We start from the raw sequence: 25,060 nt of genomic DNA on the forward strand, positions 1-25,060 counted from the left end.
ATAAGAGCCAAAACTGAACACACTGACAGCCACCTCCTCTCCCAATCATGTGAGCTTTAGTGGATTCTCATTTTACCTTGTTATCCTGTACAAAAACAAACAAAAGACGGACACTAAAAGTGTCACTTTTTGCCACTCTGATTTTGTTTTTTTATTAGTTTTGGAACTAGTAATCTATTTCTCTTGGTTTCATTTGCTTGATTGGTTGTTTGTTTGATGTCAGATTTCTGTTGCTGGAAAAAATACTTTTTAGCCTTTTTCTTGAAGTAAATATATATGGGTCGAAATTGACCCGTAACACACACCATAGATGTTACTATAGTTAAAATTCTTAAAATGAAAAAATAAATAAAACACATTTATTTAAGAGATGTGTTCTAATACCCCTTAGTAATAGTTAGGTAACACAACAACCTTTTGTTATTTATATGATTCTCTTGAGGTTCGTTTTACCATTTTAAAAAATTGAAATCGAGGGGTATACTGACAAAATAAGGCCCAATGGCCCAAACCAAAAATATTAAAACCAATATTTTCAAGGATAAGGAAGCCTAACAAGGTAACCAAGAGATGAGAAACAAATTAGATGATAGATCATTGTTTTTAGTGTATTTTACAGCTGATTTAAAACATGGGTCAAAACCGACCCGTTAACATAAGAGATGGTAACAGAAAGCTAACACAAGAGGAAGGTTAATAAAGTAAAACTCACTAAAAGTCTCTAGCCACTTGAAAACTTCTCAACAAAGTACATTGTACAAATAGCAGCAACAATTGAAAATAGAGCAACAAAAAATGATATACTGTAAAAGATATGTTAGTACTAATTGATACTACAGATTAGTTTTTAAATATATGTACACATTTTTGGAGCATTTTTAAAAAAAAATCATATCATAGCAAATTATACAACGACATCATGGTGACCACGCCAACACCGCTACAGGTATTGTAAATAATAATATGACCCCTTTTTAAATTATATTTTTTGCGTGTACTAGGGGCATTATGTGCCCATGGAGACACTCATTTCCTTCCACATTAATGTTATGCTCTCAAAACTGTTTGCAATGTTGTTGAGCAAGCAACACACATCTATCATTTCTACCACCTTTTCGGCAATATAAAATCATAATGTATAGGCAATAGAAACTAGGGAGGCGGAGACCCTCACATCAAAGCAGTTCATTCATGCGTCTGGAATTATCGAAACGCAAGAAAATGCAGATTGCAAGATGGTTTTTCATCTAGGAGATATAACAATATATTTCCTAAATAAAATAAAAATAAAAAAACACCACAAAAAATGGCAGGCATCAGCTAACTGTAAAATTATAAAATTGTATTGTTAAATAGACAATGTTTATTTTTTTTTTTTTTATCTCAGACAGTCCAAATATGTTGACATACACACACGTAGGACAAAGGATTCTCGATCTGTCCGTCTTTTCTCACAGCCGTGTGTAACAATGCTAGTTTGCACATAGATTTCAGACATGCAAAATAAATATATGTATATATATATATGTATGTAAATATGTGTGTATGTGTATATATATATATATATATATATATATATATATATATATATATATATATATATATATATATATATATATATATATATATATAGTATATATACATATGTATGTATATATACATATATATATACACATATAAATATATATATACACATATATATATACATATGTATAATATATATGCATTCATATGTACATATGCAAAAATGTGTATATATATGCATATATATGTATACATGCATATATGTGTATATATGTATGCATATATGTATATATGCATGTATGTATATGCATATATGTACGTATGTGTGTGTATATATATATATGCGTATATATATATATGCGTATATATAAGCATATGTGTGTATATATATATATATGTGTATATATATATATATGTGTATATATATATATATATATATATATATATATATGTGTATATATATATATGTATATATATATATATATATATATATATATATATATATATATATATATATATATATACACATGCCTGTGGGCTTTGTGGGTTATCTAAAATTTCTTAAATTAAATTTTTTCACAATGTACCTTTTAAAAAAAAATAGGTAAACGAACCCGACATAGTTGTCAAGTGTGTTCCCAGCATCCAGCTCATTAAGTCCTGCAGGTAATAGACCAGGTGTGCTGCTGCTGCTGCAGGTGACTCTCTGTCAAGTGATGCTCTCATTAGCAGACCCTCTGGGGAGGCTGTCGATTGAATGAGCTTCTCACCTGAGGCCCTCGCCCGCCTATTAGTACTGATTGTCTGTAATGACCCCCAAATGGGTCTCGTGGGACACGTCCTTTCACTTGCCTGCCGCCTATTAGGGATTTCTTCCCCCCACCTCAGCAAGGTTTGTTTACCGCCGTTATGTGGCTGTAAAGATATGTTCCAGATGAGTGCGTCTGGGAGTCTGTTCATCCCGATTTTTACCACTGTGACCACTAATTACACCTATGTAAAATAATAATAAACTACATTTGAATAAGCACCAACAAGCAACAAAACTTGGTGTGGAAACTGTCACCTGCAAAAGCCAATATTCAAATGTGAAACAGCATAACAGAATGTCAGCAGTGCAATGTGGAGATGACATAGTGCTGTCTTTATGATTTGTGTTGTCAAAACAACAATTTTGTTGACCCGGCGTTACTTGTACTCATAACGAATTATCCAATGACTTTTATGTCTAAACCCCGTTTCCATATGAGTTGGGAAATTGTGTTAGATATAAATACAAACGGAATACAATGATTTGCAAATCATTTTCAACCCATATTCAGTTGAATATGCTCCAAAGACAACATTTTTGATGTTCAAACTGATAAACATCCAGACTGTTATCGACGCAAAGTTCAAAAGCCGGCATCTGTGATGGTATGGGGGTGCATTAGTGCCAAGGCATGGGTAACTTACACATCTGTGAAGGCACCATTAATGCTGAAAGGTACATACAGGTTTTGGAACAACATATGCTGCCATCTAAGCGCCATCTTTTTCATGGACACCCATGCTTATTTCAGCAAGACAATGCCAAGCCACATTCAGCACGTGTTACAACAGCATGGCTTCGTAAAAAAAGAGTGCGGGTACTTTCCTGGCCCGCCTGCAGTCCAGACCTGTCTCCCGTCGAAAATGTGTGGCGCATTATGAAGCGTAAAATACGACAGCGGAGACCCCGGACTGTTGAACGACTGAAGCTCTACATAAAACAAAAATGGGAAAGAATTCCATTTTTAAAGCTTCAACAATTAGTTTCCTCAGTTTCCAAACGTTTATTGAGTGTTGTTAAAAGAAAAGGTGATGTAACACAGTGGTGAACATGCCCTTTCCCAACTACTTTGGCACGTGTTGCAGCCATGAAATTTTAAGTTAATTATTATTTGCAAAAAAATAAAAAAGTTTATGAGTTTGAACATCAAATATCTTGTCTTTGTAGTGCATTCGATTGAATATGGGTTGAAAAGGATTTGCAAATCATTGTATTCCGTTTATATATTTACATCGAACACAATTTCCCAACTCAAATGGAAACGGGGTTTGTACGTTACAACGCCGTTACTGATACATTCAATGTAACATGGCATGCTACTTAAGACGTGGTTGTATGTCAACAAGACAGCATCAGAAGCACAGCGAGTTCAATGCAGGAAATAACTTTTTATTAATGGAAGTAACAACCAGGATTACACTAAAATTAACTTTATATCAAGTGGCAAAAGGCAACATCCCACAGGAAACATCGCACAACATTTAAGTACACATTCACACAGCCCTACACCCACATACACACTACTACTACTACTACTACTACTACGAGGGAATAATGAACAACAAATCAAAGAAGTGACAAGCTTGTAATCCCTCAATACCCCTATGTAGACAAGGAGGCTACAGTTCTGGAAAGGCTTGCAAATATTGTGATTATCTCCCAAAAGTGACTTGATTTCAGGAGTTTAATTAAGACAAAACAACCAATTTAAGGCTCTGGAAGATTTTGCGGTTTATTTGATGATTATAGCAAAAATGGGTAATTATTAATTGTATATATGGTAACTTTTCTCGGTTTATGAGGTACCGAATATGTTTTTTTTATTGGCTCTAATTTGCAAAAATAAGAAATATTTTCTTGAAATATTTGACTGTGTGTAGTCACTCTTTTCACTTTTTGAATGATATTGCTTAAATAAAATAACTTTTCAAATGTATTTATATCTATTGAGATATTCCTGTAATCTCAAAGCTAGGGGTGTGACTGTCCACCATAACAGTTTATTCTCAGTTGTAAGGTCACTTTCAATACAGGAAGAAAACAAAATACAAAAAAATAAAACTGTTTAGCTTGTGCGTAAACTGCTATGAGGAGTTTTTCAAAAGAAACATTAAAAACCTGCAAACCGCTCACAGATCATTCTCATTTTAATTAAATTTTAAAGAAATAATAAGAAATATTAAGAGACAAAAAAAATATGTTAATGGCGCTAGGTAATTTATTAGTTTAATCGCATAACATTGTTTAAAGTGTCATGACAAAGCCACACCTCTCTGTTTTGACACTGTTGAAAGCACAGCAGACAGACAGGTTGGAGCAAAATCAACCAGCTGGCCCTTATGGATGGATTTCATCACAAAAAGAACACAGAAAATACATAAAGTGATTTTTCAAGGAGTTTTAATTTTTGCATAAAGTACCATACCAATGCTACGTGTCACGGTACGCTCTGCAAGTTGAAGAGTTTTTATCGCAACAAAAAGGGGAGCTCATTAACTTGTGTGATGACTGTATTGCGCTGATAGTATATATTTGTACCATGAATTGATTAATGGGGACCCCGACTTAAACAAGTTGAAAAACGTATTGGGGTGTTACCATTTAGTGGTCAATTGTACGGAATATGTACTGAACTGTGCAATCTACTAATACAAGTTTCAATCAGTCAATCAAAGCTCCCTTTGAGCATTAAGACACAAAATGTTGAGTATGGATAATAGTGAATAGTTCAAGCAATTCAATAAGAAAATGACATTGTGATGCGAAACACACATGCTAAGTTTTATTATATGATAGTGTATAGTTTGTTTTCACTTGATTTAAATTTTCATATCATTTGGGTTGTTAATAAACATACAGTATTTCAAATATATCTGAAGAATTGTATCATGGTGTTTATCTTTGTTAGTACATTACAGACATTGTAGCATATACAGTGGGGCAAAAAAGTATTTAGTCAGCCACCGATTGTGCAAGTTCTCCCACTTCAAATGATGACAGAGGTCTGTAATTTTCATCATAGGTACACTTCAACTATGAGAGACAGAATGTGAAAAAAAAATCCAGGAATTCACTTTGTAGGAATTTTAAAGAATTTATTTGTAAATTATGGTGGAAAATAAGTATTTGGTTAACCATTCAAAGCTCTCACTGATGGAAGGAGGTTTTGGCACAAAATCTCACGATACATGGCCCCATTCATTCTTTCCTTAACACGGATCAATCGTCCTGTCCCCTTAGCAGAAAAACAGCCCCAAAGCATGATGTTTCCACCCCCATGCTTCACAGTAGGTATGGTGTTCTTGGGATGCAACTCAGTATTCTTCTTCCTTCAAACACGACGAGTTGAGTTTATACCAAAAAGTTCTATTTTGGTTTCATCTGACCACATGACATTCTCCCAATCCTCTGCTGTATCATCCATGTATCCATTTTGGTATAAACTCAATACACGATATATATCTCGATATTTTGCCTTAGCCTTGAATGAACACTTGATGCATATAATCACACCAGTATGATGATTCTATGTGTCTACATTAAAACATTCTTGTTCATGCTTCATTGATATATGCTTATTTTAAACTTTCATGCAGAGTGAGAACTCACAACTAAGTCAATTTACTTAAACTGTATTTATTAAACAGTTATTATGCAGTGGCAGTTATTTCCAAAACAGAAAGTGCAAGATTGTCAGAGGCATTTTAAAACAAGCTATGAGTGCACTTTTGTGCATGATTTCACTAAGATGACATCAAAACAACAGTAAATTAAAGTGCACTTTTTGCACAGACTGCCACTACAATAGTTTAAAACAAATAAATTGCACTTTTGTGCATGATGTCACACAAGATATTTCAATAAGTGTCAAATAAAAATGAGCTGCATAATAGGAAATCAAATAGTGTATGTCCTTCACTATGTAGTAGGTTCCTGTGGACGTTATCTCCTGTTGTCGTTGACAATTTTTTTCATGCAATATTGATCTGGAAATAGTTGCTTCGGCAGGGCTTCACGGTGGCAGAGGGGTTAGTGCGTGTGCCTCACAATACGAAGGTCCTGCAGTCCTGGGTTCAAATCCAGGCTCTGGATCTTTCTGTGTGGAGTTTGCATGTTCTCCCCGTGAATGCGTGGGTTCCCTATGGGTACTCCGGCTTCCTCCCACCTCCAAAGACATGCACCTGGGGATAGGTTGATTGGCAACACTAAATTGGCCGTAGTGTGTGAATGTGAGTGTGAATGTTGTCTGTCTATCTGTGTTGGCCCTGCGATGAGGTGGCGACTTGTCCAGGGTGTACCCCGCCTTCCGCCCGATTGTAGCTGAGATAGGCGCCAGCGCCCCCCGCGACCCCAAAAGGGAATAAGCGGTAGAAAATGGATGGCTGGATAGTTGCTTCGGCATTTTGTTGGTGTGGCACCGAACTGAGATGTTGACATGCAGAGTTTCAAGCGCTCTTCATTCTCTAGCAGGTGACTTTTCAAATGATGCTGCATTAGCAGTGGTGCTACTTTTTGTAGCAACGTTTTTGCCGCATAATGGTTCAACATATTTCCGCTTGAAGCCAATCCACCGCCAGACAATGGACACTGTACTGCTTTTCTTACGAATTAATTCTTCCTTCATTTGTTACCAGATTGGCACCTTCTCTCTCTCTCGTATTACCACCCGCACCGCTAGCATCACAGCTAACGTTACCATGGCGCTACTCGTCTGCTCCACGGGAGCGTGTGACGTTGCACACGTGACGTATGTAAGAAGGTTGCACTTGTTTTAAGTCTTTGTGAGAGGAAGAGACACAAGGAAGAGTGGGAAACGCATGTTGTGTAATGCCCGCAGCCAAAAGCAACTGCGTGAGAACGTATATTCGCATATCACGATATAGTCATTTTCTATGTCGCACAGATAAATCGATATATCGCCCAGCCCTAGTTTGAACCGAAGATTGAATTGAATTGAATTATATTTATATAGCGCTTTTCTCTAGTGACTCAAAGCACTTTACATAGTGACACCCAATATCTAAGTTACATTTAAACCAGTGTGGGTGGCACTGGGAGCAGGTGGGTAAAGTGTCTTGCCCAAGGACACAACAGCAGTCACTAGGATGGCGGAAGCGGGAATCAAACCTGCAACCCTCAGGTTGCTGGCACGGCCACTCTACCAACCGAGCTATACCGTATCAATTCTGAATTGATTCGTCACCCTAAGTATCATAATTGGATCGTACCGTGAGGTGCTCAAATCCTCCCACCAAATGTCTTTAATCATTTCACAGCTTTAAATAATTTGTAAAAGCTTACAATTTTTTTTCAGCTATATTTTATAATAAAGCGGGACATTTTTTTTTTTTTTTTTTAAATGAATGAAAGTTATTTGTTAGCTTGGAGCAGCATTAACAGTTACATTTTATAGCCAGAGTCCCCGACTCTACTGAACTTTTGTGTTATCCTTTGTCCTTGTTACGTATTTCCCTGGGAAGGCCTAGTGTTCCCAAACAAGAGACTTCAACAGTGGGAGAGGGTTTTTAAGCTCCGGCTTCTCCTTGGCACTTTTGCTCGCCTTGACTCCCACTGGGCAAAGGCTGTGGGCTGCACTGTATTAGTTTACCGAGTAGTACTACAACACAAGGTACATTTCCTGTCCCTCGCATTTACCTTGTTGTGTACCAATAAAAATCGGATTTCATGCACTGTTGCTACCCCTCAATGGAAGTGTATGCGCCCTGTTGGTATATATTTAGATCAAGGGTCACCAACGCGGTGCCCGCGGGCACCAGGCAGCCCGTAAGGACCAGATGAGTCGTCCGCTGGCCTGTTCTAAAAATAGCTCAAATAGCAGAACTTACCAGTGAGCTGCCTCTATTTTTTAAATTGTATTTATTTACTAGCAAGCTGTTCTCGCTTTGCTCGACATTTTTAATTCTAAGAGAGACAAAACTCAAATAGAATTTTAAAATCCAAGAAAATATTTTAAAGACTTGGTCTTCATTTGTTTGAATAAATTCATTTTTTTTTTTTTTACTTTGCTTCTTATAACTTTCAGAAAGACAATTTTAGAGAAAAAATACAACCTTAAAATTTATTTTAGGATTTTTAAACACATATACCTTTTTACCTTTTAAATCCCTTCCTCTTCTTTCCTGACAATTTAGATCAATGTTCAATTATTTTTTTTTATTGTAAAGAATAATAAATATATTTTAATTTAATTCTTCATTTTAGCTTCTGTTTTTTCGGCGAAGAATATTTGTGAAATATTTCTTCAAACTTATTATGATTAAAATTCCCAAAAATTATTTGGGCAAATCTAGAAAATCTGTAAAATCAAATTTAAATCTTGTTTCAAAATCTTTTGAATTTATTTAAAAAATTTTGTTCTGGAAAATCTAGAAGAAACAATGATTTGTCTTTGTTAGAAATATAGCTCGGTTATATATTATAACAAAGTGCAGATTGGATTTTAACCTATTTAAAACGTGTCATCAAAATTCAAAAAATAATTTTAATCAGGAAAAATTACTAATGATGTTCCATAAATTCTTTTTTAATTGTTTTCAGAAATATTCGAATTAGCTAGTTTTTCTCTTAATGTTTTCGGTTGATTTTTGAATTTTAAAGAGTCGAAATTGAAGATAAACTATGTTTCAAAATGTAATTTTAATTTTTTTTCGTGATTCGTCCTCTTTTAAACCATTCAATTAAGTGTTCTTTTTCATCATTTATTCTCTTCAAAAAAACCTTCCGTAAAAGGAAAAAAAATATACGACGGAATGACAGAAATACCCATTTATATATATATATATATATATATATATATATATATATATATATATATATATATATATATATATATATATATATATATATATATATATATATATATATATATATATATATATATAAGCACCGACATGAGAGCCTGTTTCAGGGTTACAATATTGTTTTATTTTTCAATAAGTCTCTTGGTTGCTTTCCAGCAATTGTCCTTATCTCTTTTGTTCTCGCTCGCACTCTGGCTCCAGCCCCAACCCCGTCTCTCCTCCTAACTGCTGCTTATAACATAGCGACAGGTGATTAGATAACAAGGCCCAGGTGGTCCATCTACGCACCTGTCGCTGATTTCGAGGCCGATCCTGGCAACACCCCGTTTCGCTGCAGGCCCGCAGGCCACGCCCCCTCCACAGTTAGCTTCAGAATAAGTGTTTAGTTGTGTTCAGTGTTAAAAAAAAATATGACATGGCTCTTTCAGAAATACATTTTAAAAAATGTGGCTTCTTGGCTCTCTCTGCCAAAAAGGTTCCCGACCCCTGATTTAGATGCATCAGATTTCTTGTCTTTTTGTTTTAATCTGCAACATTTCCACTGAAGTATGTGCATGTTTGTGTGCAAGCAAAGCAACGGCTTGTGCTGATATTGTCTCGAGAACGTCATTGCATTGCATTGCATATCACCTTGGCATATCTGAGACCTGTCTGTCCTGGTGGGACTCACTGGAGGGGATGCTGAACTTAGCTGTTTGTGAAATGTAATGTGGAGGGTTGAAGGAGGTTTAAAATAGTCTGTTTTTAGTCTTTAATGAGGAAGAGAATGAATTAGGAAGCCGTCCGATTGACCCAGCCCCTCCAAACTTCTGTTCCCCTCCTTGCCTGGCCGACGGGAAACCAGTCGAACTGGTTGACTCTGCTTTTAGCGTGGGAGGAACGGGGCGATAAAGCACACAGCCTTTTGACATATTTGCAATCTGCTTCTTACAATAAAACCCACATGCTTCCTTCTTGGTCCAGGAGATGTCAAGATTGGACCACACCTGCTGTAAACTAGATTGAAATCAAACGCACTTCACCCATCATTACTAAAAAGGTTGTGGTTTAAAAAAAAAAGGTAGAATTATCAGTGAAGTGCCATCAGGGCCAGCAAGCCCTTCTCTGCTGGCCTAACACAACCAGAAATCATGGTCATAGTTAAAGACAAAAGTATTTTTGATTTACTTTCCCTAAATATATTTTTTTATTATTATTTAGCCTTTATTTAACCAGGTAAAATCCCATTGAGATCAAAGATCTAAAAGTATTCACATTCTCTTCATGTCATTGTGCTCCTTCCGGTGCTGTTGTTTTTAGGTTATATAGTTGTTATCCAATCAGAATTCAGTTTGTTTATGTTGCCTAACTGTACGGCAGGGGTCCCCAAACTTTTTGACCCTGGGGCCGCATTGGATTAAAAAAATGTGGCTTTTTGGACAATATGATTTGCCTGAGCGGCTAGGAGACACTGAGAGTAACAAGCGGTAGAAAATGGATTAGAAAGGACAGATTAAATAATAATAATAATATATATATATATATATATATATATATATATATATATTAGGGGTGTGGGGGAAAATCGATTTGAATACGAATCGCATCGTTTACGTTGTGCGGTTCAGAATCTATTCTCATTTTTTAAAAATCGATTTTTTAAATTTTTTTTATTTGATTTTAATTTTTTTATTTTTTTTTTTAATCAATCCAACACACCACTACACAGCAATACCATAACAATGCAATCCAATTTCAAAACCAAACCTGACCCAGCAACACTCAGAACTGCAATAAACAGAGCAATTGAGAGGAGACACAAACACGACACAGAACAAACCAAAAGTAATGCAACAAAAATGAATATTATCAACAACAGTATCAATATTAATTATAATTTCAGCATAGCAGTGATTAAAAATCCCTCACTGACATTATCATTAGACATTTATAAAAATAATAAAAAAGAACAATAGTGTCACAGTGGCTTACACTTGCATCGCATCTCATAAGCTTGACAACACACTGTGTCCAATGTTTTCACAAAGATAAATAAGTCATATTTTTGGTTCGTTTAATAGTTCAAACAAATTTACATTATTGCAATCAGTTGATAAAACATTGTCCTTTGCAATTATAAAATTTTTTTTTTTTAAATCTACTACTCTGCTAGCATGTCAGCAGACTGGTGTAGATCCTGCTGAAATCTTATGTATTGAATGAATACAGAATCATTTTGAATCAGAAAAATATTATTTTTGAATCGAGAATCGAATCGAAAAAAATCGATGTATTATCAAATCGTGACCCCAAGAATCGATATTGAATCGAATCGTGGGACACCCAAAGATTCACAGCCCTAATATATATATATATAAATATATATATATATATATATATATATATATATATATATATATATATATATATATATTTTTTTTAACTTGGAAGTTCCTGCGGGCCGGATTTTGGATGCTGGCAGGCCGTAGTTTGGGGACCCCTGCTGTACGGAATCTGCCGGAGTCCTTCAGAATCAACAATGCTGGCGTCTGTGCACTGTAAGTGAACGGGCACATACAGTTGACAGACAGTTGCGATCGCCAATCAGATCACGAGTTGTTGTCAGTAAGGCCTTCTAGATGGCCAAAGGCAGATGTATATTGTGATGCTGTGAGCTAGGTAAAATAAGAACTCCATTACCCAGCATGCCACAGTAGCGAAGAGAATGTGCAGTAGCCGTGTTTAGCCATGCCGGCAGCGGGATGTTTTTGATGAGCACCTTGTGGAGTAAACTTTAAGAACTCAGCCAACAAGGGACGGCGTGGCGTAGTGGTAGAGTGGCCGTGCGCAACCCGAGGGTCCCTGGTTCAATCCCCACCTATTACCAACCTCGTCACGTTCACTGTGTCCTGAACAAGACACTTCACCATTGCTCCTGATGGGTGCTGGTTAGCGCCTGGCATGGCAGCTCCCTCCATCAGTGTGTGAATGTGTGTGATAATGGGTAAATGTGGAAGTAGGGTCAAAACGCTTTGAGTACCTTGTAGGTAGAAAAGAGCTATACAAGTACAACCCATTAATCATTTATAACACGCCTCGTTTGCATCTTTTATGATTAGACAAGACAACACTTATATTTGCAAGGCCGTTTTCAAGAAGGATATTTAAAGAGTTACTACATCTTGTGAGACCATGTCGGCCAACCCCGGAAGCTCGAATGGCTTCTACAGATTGCGAGTTCAGATATTCCATCCATCCATCCATTTTCTTCTGCTTATTCCCTTTGGGGTTGCGGGGGGCGCTGGTGCCTATCTCAGCTACAATCTACAATTTCCTAATTTTCTCACGTTCAATATGTTTTTTGCCATTTTTATTTTGACTGTACAACATAAGATATGTTTTAATTGCTGATGCGGGTTTATTGATTTTTAAATGGGCCAGAAAATAACCGGTTTTGTACACTGTTGAGGTGATTCAAAGCCGAGTAGTACAAAAATGTGATCCTGTATAGTGTTTCTACACCAATGGTCGTGTGGGGACATAAATGATGGTATTTTTAAAGGTAATCATTGAAGTCGGACATCACTGAAGGTCTCTGATGGGAAATGCACAGCCTGCCACTGAGTATTAACAATGCAAGCGGTCCACGTGTTAGCGTTTCATAGCAACGGACGCGGTCCCATGAATTATAATTATCGTGCAAAAAGAAAAAAAACCTCCCGTTGGATACATGCGCACAACGGTATATTACATAGGCCAAATAATAGGAACAAAGTCACGTGTCGCTATATTGAATAAGAACGTCACTTTTTGTCCTATTTTAGTTAACTTTGCCTTCTATTATGTCTGGTGGCATCGTGTAAAAGAAAAAGTTGAAAACTTGAAGTAAAAAGTGACATGACATGAGGCATCCTCTTAGTTGAGAATTCTGCCATGTTGTGAGTTTTCTATTTTCCTTGGTTATATGTTTTCTATCAAGGCTATTAAAATGGTGGCCAAGTTCAGTTCAAAACTTGGGAGTCAAGTATTTTTGCATCGAATTCTAAAAACAATAAAGTGCTCCTGTTGTATAGAGAAACTTGGACCACTGTATAGACGATAGCAGATCCTTGTATCTTCAGCTCTCGCTGGATCGGTTCGCAGCCGAGTGTGAAGCGACCGGAATGAGAATCAGCACCTCCAAGTCCGAGTCCATGGTTCTCGCCCGGAAAAGGGTGGAATGCCATCTCCGGGTTGGTGAGGAGACCCTGCCCCAAGTGGAGGAGTTCAAGTACCTAGGAGTCTTGTTCATGAGTGAGGGAAGAGTGGATCGTGAGATCGACAGGCGGATCGGTGCGGCGTCTTCAGTAATGCGGACGTTGTACCGATCCGTTGTGGTGAAGAAGGAGCTGAGCCGGAAGGCAAAGCTCTCAATTTACCGGTCGATCTACGTTCCCATCCTCACCTATGGTCATGAGCTTTGGGTCATGACCGAAAGGATAAGATCACGGGTACAAGCGGCCGAAATGAGTTTCCTCCGCCGTGTGGCGGGGCTCTCCTTTAGAGATAGGGTGGGAAGCTCTGCCATCTGGGAGGAACTCAAAGTAAAGCCGCTGCTCCTTCACATCGGGAGGAGCCAGATGAGGTGGTTTGGGCATCTGGTCAGGATGCCACCCGAACGCCTCCCTAGGGAGGTGTTTAGGGCACGTCCAACCGGTAGGAGGCCACGGGGAAGACCCAGGACACGTTGGGAAGACTATGTCTCCCGGCTGGCCTGGGAACGCCTCGGGATCCCCCAGGAAGAGCTAGACGAAGTGGCTGGGGAGAGGGAAGTCTGGGTTTCCCTGCTTAGGCTGTTGCCCCCGTGACCCGACCTCGGATAAGCGGAAGATGATGGATGAATGGATCCTTGTATTGACCTTTTAACCTTGCTGGCAAACATTGGGGTCCAACTAGGGCTGGGCGATATATTGATGTACTCAATATATTGCAAGTTTGTCTTTGTGTGATTTAGAAAATGACTATATCGTAACATTATAGAATACGTTCTCATGCAGTTTTTTTTTTTTTTTTAGCTGCGGGCATTACACTACATGTGTTTCCCACTCTTTCTTGTCTCCTCACAGAGACGTAAACCAACCGCACCTTCTTACACGAGTCACATGTGCAACGTCACACGCTCCCGCGGAGATGAGAGGTAGCGACATTGCAACGTTAGCTGTGATGCTAACGGTGAGGTGCGGGTGGTAATACGATACCGAGAAAGTGCAAATCTGGAAACAAATGGAGGAAGAATTAATTCCCAAGAAAAACTGCAAGGGATCCATCGTCCGGCGGTGGTTTGGCTTTAAGCGAAATATGTTCAACATTTATACCCAGAATCCTTTGCATCTATGAGACTTCCTGACTTTGTTATACACCCCGCGAGCACCAAACCCCCCCCTCCCTGCGTGGTTGAGGTGGGCGGGGTTTGGTGCTCGCGGAGTGTATAACATAGTCAGCGTGCGTCATGGATGCAAAGGATTCTGGGTATTTGTTGTGTTGCATTTATGTTGTGTCACTGTGAGGATTTTCTCCCGAAATGTGTTTGTCATTCTTCTTTTGTGTGGGTTCACAATGTGGTGCATATTAGTAGGAGTGTTAAAAGTTGTTTATATCACAACCGTCAGTGTACTCTGTGTCACCCAGTATGCCTTCCAGGCGTGTGCGTGCATCTGCGGAAGCCTCTCACATCATGTTGCTGGACTGGCAAGCAGTTTGCGCATGTTGTAGAAGGTGTTTAAGGCAATGGCTTCATAGCATGCCCTTATTCTTGTCATCTGGGTGATCACCAACAGACATTGGCCTGAATAGTTGCGGCTCCCATTGTCTTCCTCATTTTGTGAAACGGGTCGAAATGGCTCTTTGAGTGGTAAAGGTTGCCGACCCCTGCGCTAGAGAATAAGGTAGTGTTTGAAACTCCGCATGTCAACATCTCCGACCGGTGCCACACCAACAAAATGCCGAAGAAACTATTTCCAGATCAACACCGTATAAAAAAAAAGTCAACAACAGAAGGAGATAACGTCCGCAGGAACCTACCACATAGTGAAGGACATACACTATTTGATTTCCTATTATGCAGCTCATTTTTATTTGACAGTTATTGAAATATCTTGTGTGACATCATGCACAAAAGTGCACTTTATTTGTTTTCAACTATTGTAGTGGCGTTTTGTACAAAAAGTGCACTTTAATTTATTGTTGTTTTGATATGTCGTCTTGCTGACATGCGCAAAAGTGCACTCATAGCTTGTTTTTAAAAATGTCTGAAAATCTTGCACTTTCTGTTTTGAAATGACAGCTTAATAACAGTTTAATAAATACAGTTTTGGTAAATTAACTTAGTTGTGATTTCCCACTCTGCATGAAAGTTTAAAATAAGCATATATTAATGAAGTATGAGCAAGAATGTTTTAATGTAAACACATAGAATCATCATACTGCTGTGATTATATGCATCAAGTGTTCATTCAAGGCTAAGGCAAAATATGGAGACATATATCGTGTATCGTAATATGGCCTAAAAATATCGAGATATTAAAATAAAAGACCATATCGCCCAGCCCTCGGTCCAACATTAAGATTAATGTAACAGAGGCATTGCATTCTTCCTTTAAGCCCTCTCCTTTTTGGAAGTTACGCATTTTTTTTCTAATGTGATTTATGTATCTTAGGTTTTGCTGTAGCTTGGTTACTTCAGATGCAGTCCATAGTTATTTGTTCAACTTATTTAGTTACTCAAACTTCCACTTTTGGTCCTCTCTTTCTCATTATTTGGGATATTCAACTAGTGGCCCACAAGTTTATTTGAAAAAACCCTCACATATTTGCAGCAGATTGTTGTGCTGTCATAGAGATGATCTTTGACTGGCTTTTTTTTTTTTTTTGCAGAAAGTCCTTAAAAACAGCAGAGCACTCCTGTAACTCTTACAAAATAAATAGACCAAATGTCTACTGTAGAGCAGTGGTCCCCAACCTTTTTGTATCCGCGGACCGGTCAACGCTTAATAATTTGTACCGCGGCCCGGGGGGGGGGGGTTGTCCTTTTTTTTCTCTTTTTTTTTTTTTCTCTTTTTTTTTTTCCTTCTTTGTCATGAAGAAGGGACGTTTTTCTCATGAAAAAGGGAGTTTTTTGTGGTTGGTGCACTATTTGTAAGTGAATATTGTGTTTTTATGTTGATTTAATAAAAAAATAATTTATTTATTTTATTTGTATTTTTTTTAAAGAAAAAATTCTTCTGTGGCCCGGTACCAATTGGGCCACGGCCCGGTGGTTGGGGACCACTGCTGTAGAGGATGCTGGTTCTCTGTAACATACAAAATAAGACTTAATAGTGAAGAGAGAATTCCAGACTTTTTGGAAATGTGGCCCCCTAAGCTCATCCATCCATCCATTTTCTACCGCTTGTCCCTTTTGGGGTGACGGGGGGGAGCTGGACCCTATCTCAGCTGCATTCGGGCGGAAGCCATTAAGTTGAATATCCTTGCGATGTATCAGAAATTATGTTTGTCTTGGTATTTGATATTCTTAATTCATGTTTTCTATATATTGAATTTTTTTTTTTCTTGCATTTACTTGTCTGTTGTGTTTTGTTAGTATGAAAGTAACAATAGTTAATATTATTAGTGTGGTTATTAAATCACCTTTATTTGTTTATTTATTTAATATATTAATATTTGTGTTCTTTTCAGTCCATTTATGTGATGCTTTAAAAAGGAATTGCACTTTTTTTGATATCGCAATGCTAATGTAAGAGAATAACTTTTTAAACTACAGCAAGTATGTAATGGCTCACAATGCAGTGAATGAGAGTAACATATTACACCCATAAAGCTTTCTAAAAAACATTTTAAAAAAGCCTACAATATTCCACTTTTATTATGTGATTTAAATATTAACAAAGTATGAGTGATATTGTTGATATAAGCGCTAATACAAAGGAACAACTTTTAGCAGCGCCGTGATCGTAGAGAGGTAACTCGCTTTTGCACCTATTGACATACTGAGACGGTGAGCTGCTGTATCACCTTTGTGTGGGTGAAAGTTAATTTTAGATTAGAAATCATGCCTCTCATTTGTATAGAAGAAAGTTGTGGCCACAAACCGAGAAGTTGGTCAACTCTGATGGTTAACCCAAAGATGGAGAGAAAGACATGAAAAGATGCTTGTTAAGGTTTATTTAAAAACATTTTTTTACCTACGTGAGGATTATGATTTATTCTTCATCTAAACGGGAAGATATCAACATCCCATCAGTCAGCATCCCAGTGAGAGCAGACATTGTACAGCCAGTGATTGTTTTATAATGTTCTTAGTTTGTATTTCTTGTTTAGCACTTAGCAATACTGCTATTTGCAGGATCAGCTTATCACTCTGCTAAATAAAAGGTCCTGGATCCTCATTTGTCCCAAAGTAGTCATACTCTTATGAATGAAGTCTGCCATGATTGTTTGTTTGTTGTTGATTGTTGTTGTTGTTGAAGGAAATAGCAAAGGTTGTGATGCGACTGTGAAATTAATGAAATTATTAATATTACGTATTAATTACGTATTGATTAATCTAATATGTATGCTTGAAATTAGCAAAATACATCAATATTAAATTGTATTAGGAATGGGCCTGCTACTACGTTACATGCTGTATTTACTTACAGTGTGTATATAAAACGTTGATGGAGGTTTTTTGAGGTTTTTTTGGAGCGCTTTATCGGCGGAATAGAGTAAATCACATTATCTCTGTTATCTGACTCTTGCTAGCGTTTATTTACGAGTTAGAATGCATAAAAGAAAGAAAACATACATGTTCTTGTCTCCCTTAAGGATTGTGAATGACAGGCATAATTAGAAAAAAAGTGCAGTTCTCCATCAAGCCCAGTTATTTCCCTATTCAAGACAATTGTATTTATTTGTCATTTTATTCTTTATTAATTTTCAGACTGGGCACTCAAATTTTAAGCTAAACACAACATGTTTTGCCTTTTTTTTTTGCAATTTTCCATTTTAATTTGCAATTGTCTTCCCAAAATGACTTTCTTCAGGCTTTTAATAGAAACAAATATGAACAAATACATTTTTTAATAGTAGACATAGCCAATGTTTTTAATATGAACAAATACATTTTTCATAATACCTATGTACTTGTAGATATGACCTCATTGTATCTGGTATCTGAAGATACATTCATTATTTAAGGTCCTTTCGAGTGTCAGCTGTTCGCCCCATCAAACACAGGCCAGCTGATTTTGAGTCTGTGGCAGCCGTCCTGTTTCCACACTTCTGAAACTGCCAGCTGACTATGTTCTTGCTGAGAGGGGCTTTATTTTTTTGGTGGGATGGGGGTGCACCATGCAGCCCATGGGCGGAAAATGGCTTAATTGTGCTGTCCCGGCATTGTATGCGAGCATCCAAAGATCGTAGCGAGGAGATAGCGGGCCCTCGTGCAGTGACAGCCAAGCTTTGTGTTAGCACAAAGCTCTGCATTTCTTCTAAAGTTATGAACTCCATGAACTGTCTATTTCCTGCCTCTCAGTCCCGCTCCTCTTCTCCCAACGAACATCGCCTACACTCCATGTCCTCACCAATCAAGGCCCAGATTAGGACTTGGGGACACAGCCCTTACGTCAAAGAACACACATACTTTTTGTCTCCTTTCATCCTTCATGCAGTCGTTTTTTTGTTGTTGCTCATTTTCCGTCTGTCTCTCTTTCTCCAGGAGTTTTATGACCACGCGAAGATCCTCTGGCAGGACGAGGGCGTGCGGGCCTGCTGGGAAAGATCCAATGAATATCAGCTCATCGACTGCGCACAGTAGTAAGTGGCTTCATCTCAAGTTCACACATCGGTGCACGCCACATGGCTTACATGAGCAAAAGATAAATCATTTGGCCTGTCTTCTGTTCCTTTTTTTTTTTTTATTAACGCTTCTATTGCTTGCTGAGGAACGGCGGTCCCTGCAGTAGACATTTGTTTTTGTTCTAAATCAGCCAGTCGTCAGCCAGTGTCAAACGTACGGCCCGCAGGACGGATTAAGCCCGCAAACAGGTTTTATCCGGCCCGCGGAATGAGTTTGCTAAGTATAAAAATGAGCCAAAATTTTGGAATGAAAGAAACTGCTGTTCTAAATGTGTCCACTAGATGTCGCAATAGCAATTATTTGTATCTTTGTAGATGATGTTACATATGTTTAAAAAAAAAAAACATGTTAGTGCACCAGTTGAGGAAAATTAGCAGACTACATAAATAACATCCTGTGATTTGATTTTGATATGTATTTTTTATCTTGATAGATTAAAAATTAACACCAAAGAGTTGACTGATGAACATTATCACATAATTTATTCAGAAAGTAGAACTAACAACAAAAATAGAATACCATTAACTAGAGGTGAAGTGAAGTGAATTATATTTATATAGCGCTTTTCTCTAGTGACTCAAAGCGCTTTACATAGTAAAACCCGATATCTAAGTTACATTTAAACCTGTGTGGGTGGCACTGGGAGCAGGTGGGTAAAGTGTCTTGCCCAAGGACACGACGGCAGTGACTAGGATGGCAGAAGCGGGAATCGAACCTGCAACCCTCAAGTTGCTGGCACGGCCTCTCTACCAACCGAGCTATAATCACACTTATAAAAACACATTGTCTAAGCAACAAAGCTAATCATTTGTGCGAACTGAACCTACATGCTGTGCTCTCTTACACCAGAATGATTGATCTACACTCAAAAGAATACGACCCCACTTTGGGTTTATCATTAAAAAATCACTCTTAAACCTTTACAAATTAAGACAAATGAAGATCAACATTTAGAAACACTCCAAAAAATTTTTAAAAAACGGCTCTTTGGAAACCAGAACAGTATTGTTTCTTCTGACAAGAAAGTATATTTTGTATGAGAATATTTTATAATTAAAACTTCCATCGTGTTTAAGAACTATTTGAAGACATTCAACAATACTGTAATAATTTTGCTTACAAAAACTGTGAACAGTTCCTATCATTACATCTCTAATACTGACTGAGCAACCGCAAAGGTCAATGTGCGTTTATTCTGCCTGCTGACAAGACAGAAGTGGCCAATTCTAGAAATATTTTAAAAAACATCACAGGTGTCAATATCATTATTGACTTTTTAGTTATTGTGCTTTTTTTATCCTTCATTTATTGCAAAACTGAAATGTAGCACAGCTGGAAAGAAACAAAATAACATGTAACATTTTACAGTTGCCATACTGAGATGTGCGATATTATCGGCCAATACATGCCTGTAATGTAATATCGGAAATTATCGGAATCGGTTTCAAAGTTATCGGTATCTGTTTTAAAAAGTATAATTTATGACTTTTTAAAACGCCGCTGCGTACACGACGTACAGAGCGCCAATAAACCTTAAAGGCTATGCTTTTGCGTGCCGGCCCAGGCACATAATATTTACGGCTTTTCAGACACACGTGAATGCAAGGTATACTTGATCAACAGCCATACAGGTCACACTGAGGGTGGCCGTACAAACAACTTTAACACTGTTACAAATTTGCGCCACACTCTGAACCCACACCAAACAAAAATGACAAACGCATTTTGGGAGAACATCCGCACCGTAACACAATATAAATACAACAGAACAAATACCCAGAAACCCTTGCAGCACGAACTCTTCCGGAACGCTAAAATATCCACCCCCTGATGCCCCCTATCCCTCTGACATCTCTACTATTAACCGCAACATGTAAGTGTAAAAAAAACAAAAAACATCCACATTATGATTTGTACATTTTCAAAATGTGCTTGTTTTATTTTTAAACAAAGAATACAATCTGAAGTTGTTTTTATTTTTATGTTATCATGCCGGGATTTTTACCAGTGCGGCCCACTTGCAAGTGGATTTTTCTCCAATGTACCCCCGATCTAAAATGAGTTTGACAGCCCTGTTTTTAAGTTACTGTACACATCTCCAGTCACAGGACGATGGCTCTCAGAATATTGTCTACTATTTCAGAAAAGCTTTGCATTATAGGTTCTATTATGCAAAACAAAATTTTCTTACCTATTGGTACCTGCTGTTGTATATTTGGGATCTGGATAAATCAACAATCTTGCCTTCCTTCATACTTCCGCTAAATCAGTGGTTCTCAACCTTTTTTCAGTGATTTACCCCCTGTGACATTTTTTTTAATTCAAGTACCCCCTAATCAGAGCAAAGCATTTTTGGTTGAAAAAAAAAAGAGACAAAGAAGTAAAATACAGCACTTTGTCATCAGGTTCAGATTTATTAAATTGTATAACAGTGCAAAATATTACTCATTTGTGGTGGTCTTTCTTGAACTATTTGTAAAAAAAGATATAAAAATAACTAAAAACTTGTTGAAAAATAAAAAGGGGATTCAATAATAAATAAAGATTTCTACACATAGAAGTAATCATCAACTTAAAGTGCCCTCTTTGGGGATTGTAATACAGATCCATCTGGATTCATGAACTTAATTCTAAACATTTCTTCACAAAAAATAAATCTTTAACATCAATATTTATGGAACATGTCCACAAAAAATCTAGCTGTCAAATCTGAATATTGCATTGTTGCATTTCTTTTCACAGTTTATGAACTTACATTCATATTTTGTTGAAGTAGTATTCAATAAATATATTTATAAAGGATTTTTGAATTATTGCTATTTATAGAATATTTTAAAAAAAATCTCACGTACCCCTTGGCATACTTTCAAGTACCCCCAGGGGTACACGTACCCCCATTTCAGAACCAGTGCGCTAAATGATCCATTTGGAATATGCCCCATTAGTGACGTTTTTCCCCACACGATGTCTGCATATAAAATGGGAAATACTAAATCAGTATTCAGAAGTATATCAATCAAACCTTTAACAAAGTGAAAACTACAAACTTATACATTCTTTAACTCTGCTCCCTTGGACTGGAGTGCTAAAATCGAGAACCACTTTTGTCTTAGTCTTTCGTAAAATCTTACACACTACTGCCCTGCTTGATGATCTTTCGAGGAACTCTGAAGAAACGTTTTTCCTTATCATGATTTGAACAGTTCGTACAGCCGAAAACAACACAAGGATAAGGCATTTTTCTCTTGAGAAAGGCTAAATGGTGCCTCATAATAATTGAGAACAGAGCTAGCTTGACCACCACACGCATTTAATGAGCCGTACGTGACGTCATGTAAATCCAAGCTACATCCTTACTTGTTATTCTTCCCCATAGTTGAGAAAAGTAGTACATTTTATCAAATGCCCTAGTTCCAACTTTATGGTATGATACCCAGAATGAGGCTAGCTGTTAGCTGCCTAAACATGGCGGCATCAATGACCCAGCATTTAGTTTGCCAATTAACCCCTTGTATAATTTTCATATTGTTGTTACTCAGCCAGTGTTAGTGGGTCTGATAGACCCGTTGCATTTTTGTGGCTTTTAATTCCTCACAATCACTTTCATTTTAAAATACTGAACAGATGTTTACCTTATCCCAATAAACATCTGTTCAGTATTTTAACATAAACATAAACAGATGTTTACCTTATCCCAATAAACATCTGTTCAGTACTTTAACTTTAAAAGTGTTTGATTGTGAGGCATTGAAAGCCACAAAATGCAACGGGTCCATCAATCAATCAATCAATGTTTACTTATATAGCCCTAAATCACTAGTGTCTCAAAGGGCTGCACAGACCACCACGACATCCTCGGTAGGCCCACATAAGGGCAAGGAAAACTCACACCCAGTGGGACATTGGTGACAATAATGACCCAGTGGGACGTCGGTGACAATGATGACTATGAGAACCTTAGAGAGGAGGAAAGCAATGGATGTCGAGCGGGTCTAAAATGATACTGTGAAAGTTCAATCCACAATGGATACAACACAGTCGCGAGAGTCCAGTCCAAAGAGGATCCAAGACACAGCAGCGAGAGTCCCGTTCACAGCGGAGCCAGCAGGAAACCATCCCAAGCGGAGGCGGACCAGCAGCGCAGAGATGTCCCCAGCCGATACACAGGCGAGCAGTACATGGCCACCGGATCGGACCGGACCCCCTCCACACGGGAGAGTGGGACATAGAAGAAAAAGAAAAGAAACGGCAGATCAACTGGTCTAAAAAGGGAGTCTATTTAAAGGCTAGAGTATACAAATGAGTTTTAAGGTGAGACTTAAATGCTTCTACTGAGGTGGCATCGCGAACTGTTACTGGGAGGGTATTCCAGAGTACTGGAGCCCGAACGGAAAATGCTCTATAGCCCGCAGACTTTTTTTGGGCTTTGGGAATCACTAATAAGCCGGAGTCCTTTGAACGCAGATTTCTTGCCGGGACATATGGTACAATACAATCGGCAACATAAGATGGAGCTAGACCGTGTAGTATTTTATACGTAAGTAGTAAAACCTTAAAGTCACATCTTAAGTGCACAGTTAGCCAGTGCAGGTGAGCCAGTACAGGCGTAATGTGATCAAACTTTCTTGTTCTTGTCAAAAGTCTAGCAGCCGCATTTTGTACCAACTGTAATCTTTTAATGCTAGACATGGGGAGACCCGAAAATAATACCTTACAGTAGTCGAGGCGAGACGTAACAAACGCATGGATAATGATCTCAGCGTCTTTAGTGGACAGAATGGAGCGAATTTTAGCGATGTTACGGAGATGAAAGAAGGCCGTTTTAGTAACGCTTTTAATGTGTGCCTCAAAGGAGAGAGTTGGGTCAAAGATAATACCCAGATTCTTTACCGTGTCGCCTTGTATAATTGTTTGGTTGTCAAATGTTAGAGTTGTATTATTAAATAGAGTTCGGTGTCTAGCAGGACCGATAATCAGCATTTCCGTTTTTTTGGCGTTGAGTTGCAAAAAGTTAGCGGACATCCATTGTTTAATTTCATTAAGACACGCCTCCAGCTGACTACAATCCGGCGTGTTGGTCAGCTTTAGGGGCATGTAGAGTTGGGTGTCATCAGCATAACAGTGAAAGCTAATACCGTATTTGCGTATGATGTCACCTAGCGGCAGCATGTAGATGCTGAAGAGTGCAGGGCCAAGGACCGAACCCTGGGGAACTCCACACGTTACCTTAACGTAGTCCGACGTCACATTGTTATGGGAGACACACTGCATCCTATCAGTAAGATAAGAGTTAAACCAAGACAGGGCTAAGTCTGACATACCAATTCGTGTTTTGATATGTTCTAATAAAATATTATGATCGACGGTATCGAAAGCAGCGCTAAGATCGAGGAGCAGCAACATAGATGACATATCAGAATCCATCGTTAGCAATAGATCATTAGTCATTTTTGCGAGGGCTGTCTCCGTGGAGTGATATGCCCTGAAACCGGATTGAAAGGTTTCACATAGATTGTTAGACGCTAAGTGTTCATTTAACTGCTCCGCAACAATTTTTTCAAGGATTTTTGAAATAAAGGGAAGGTGAGACACCGGTCGGTAATTTACCATGAGGTCAGGATCGAGGTTAGGTCTTTTAAGAAGAGGATGAATAACCGCTCTTTTGAATGCTAGGGGAACAGTGCCCGAGGAGAGTGATAAGTTTATAATATTTAGCACTGATGGACCTAATAATACAAAGAGCTCCTTGATCAGTTTCCCAGGAAGAGGGTCAAGTAAACATGTTGTCTGTTTTATTCCATTTACACGTTGTAACAATTGCTCTAATGTTATTTCCTCAAAACGAGAGAAACTATTTTGGAGGGCAGTATCCGCCGTATATACAATCGTGTCAGTGTTAATAGAACCCCGTTGTAGCTGGGACGCATTGTCTTTAATCTCCTTTCTAATGACTTCAATTTTCTTACTAAAGAATTGCATAAAGTCATCAGCTGAGTGGGTTGAGCTACTGGAAGGAGTCCCTTGTTGGGTTAGCGATGCTACCGTACTAAA

At 37.9% G+C, this 25,060-nt stretch overlaps 1 protein-coding gene across 2 annotated transcripts in view; it reads left to right on the top strand.

The window, feature by feature from the left end:
* LOC133544091 (guanine nucleotide-binding protein G(s) subunit alpha) overlaps positions 1 to 25,060 on the top strand; it is a 120,623-nt gene that overhangs the window by 38,780 nt on the left and 56,783 nt on the right. For both annotated transcript variants that reach the window (XM_061889142.1, XM_061889151.1), the window contains one exon: positions 18,869 to 18,966. In XM_061889142.1, coding sequence (XP_061745126.1) covers positions 18,869 to 18,966 — 98 coding nt within the window. The remainder of the gene's footprint in view (positions 1 to 18,868; positions 18,967 to 25,060) is intronic.

The sequence above is a fragment of the Nerophis ophidion genome, linkage group LG02 (genome assembly GCF_033978795.1).
Source record: "Nerophis ophidion isolate RoL-2023_Sa linkage group LG02, RoL_Noph_v1.0, whole genome shotgun sequence".
NCBI classification, from domain to species: Eukaryota; Metazoa; Chordata; class Actinopteri; order Syngnathiformes; family Syngnathidae; genus Nerophis; species Nerophis ophidion.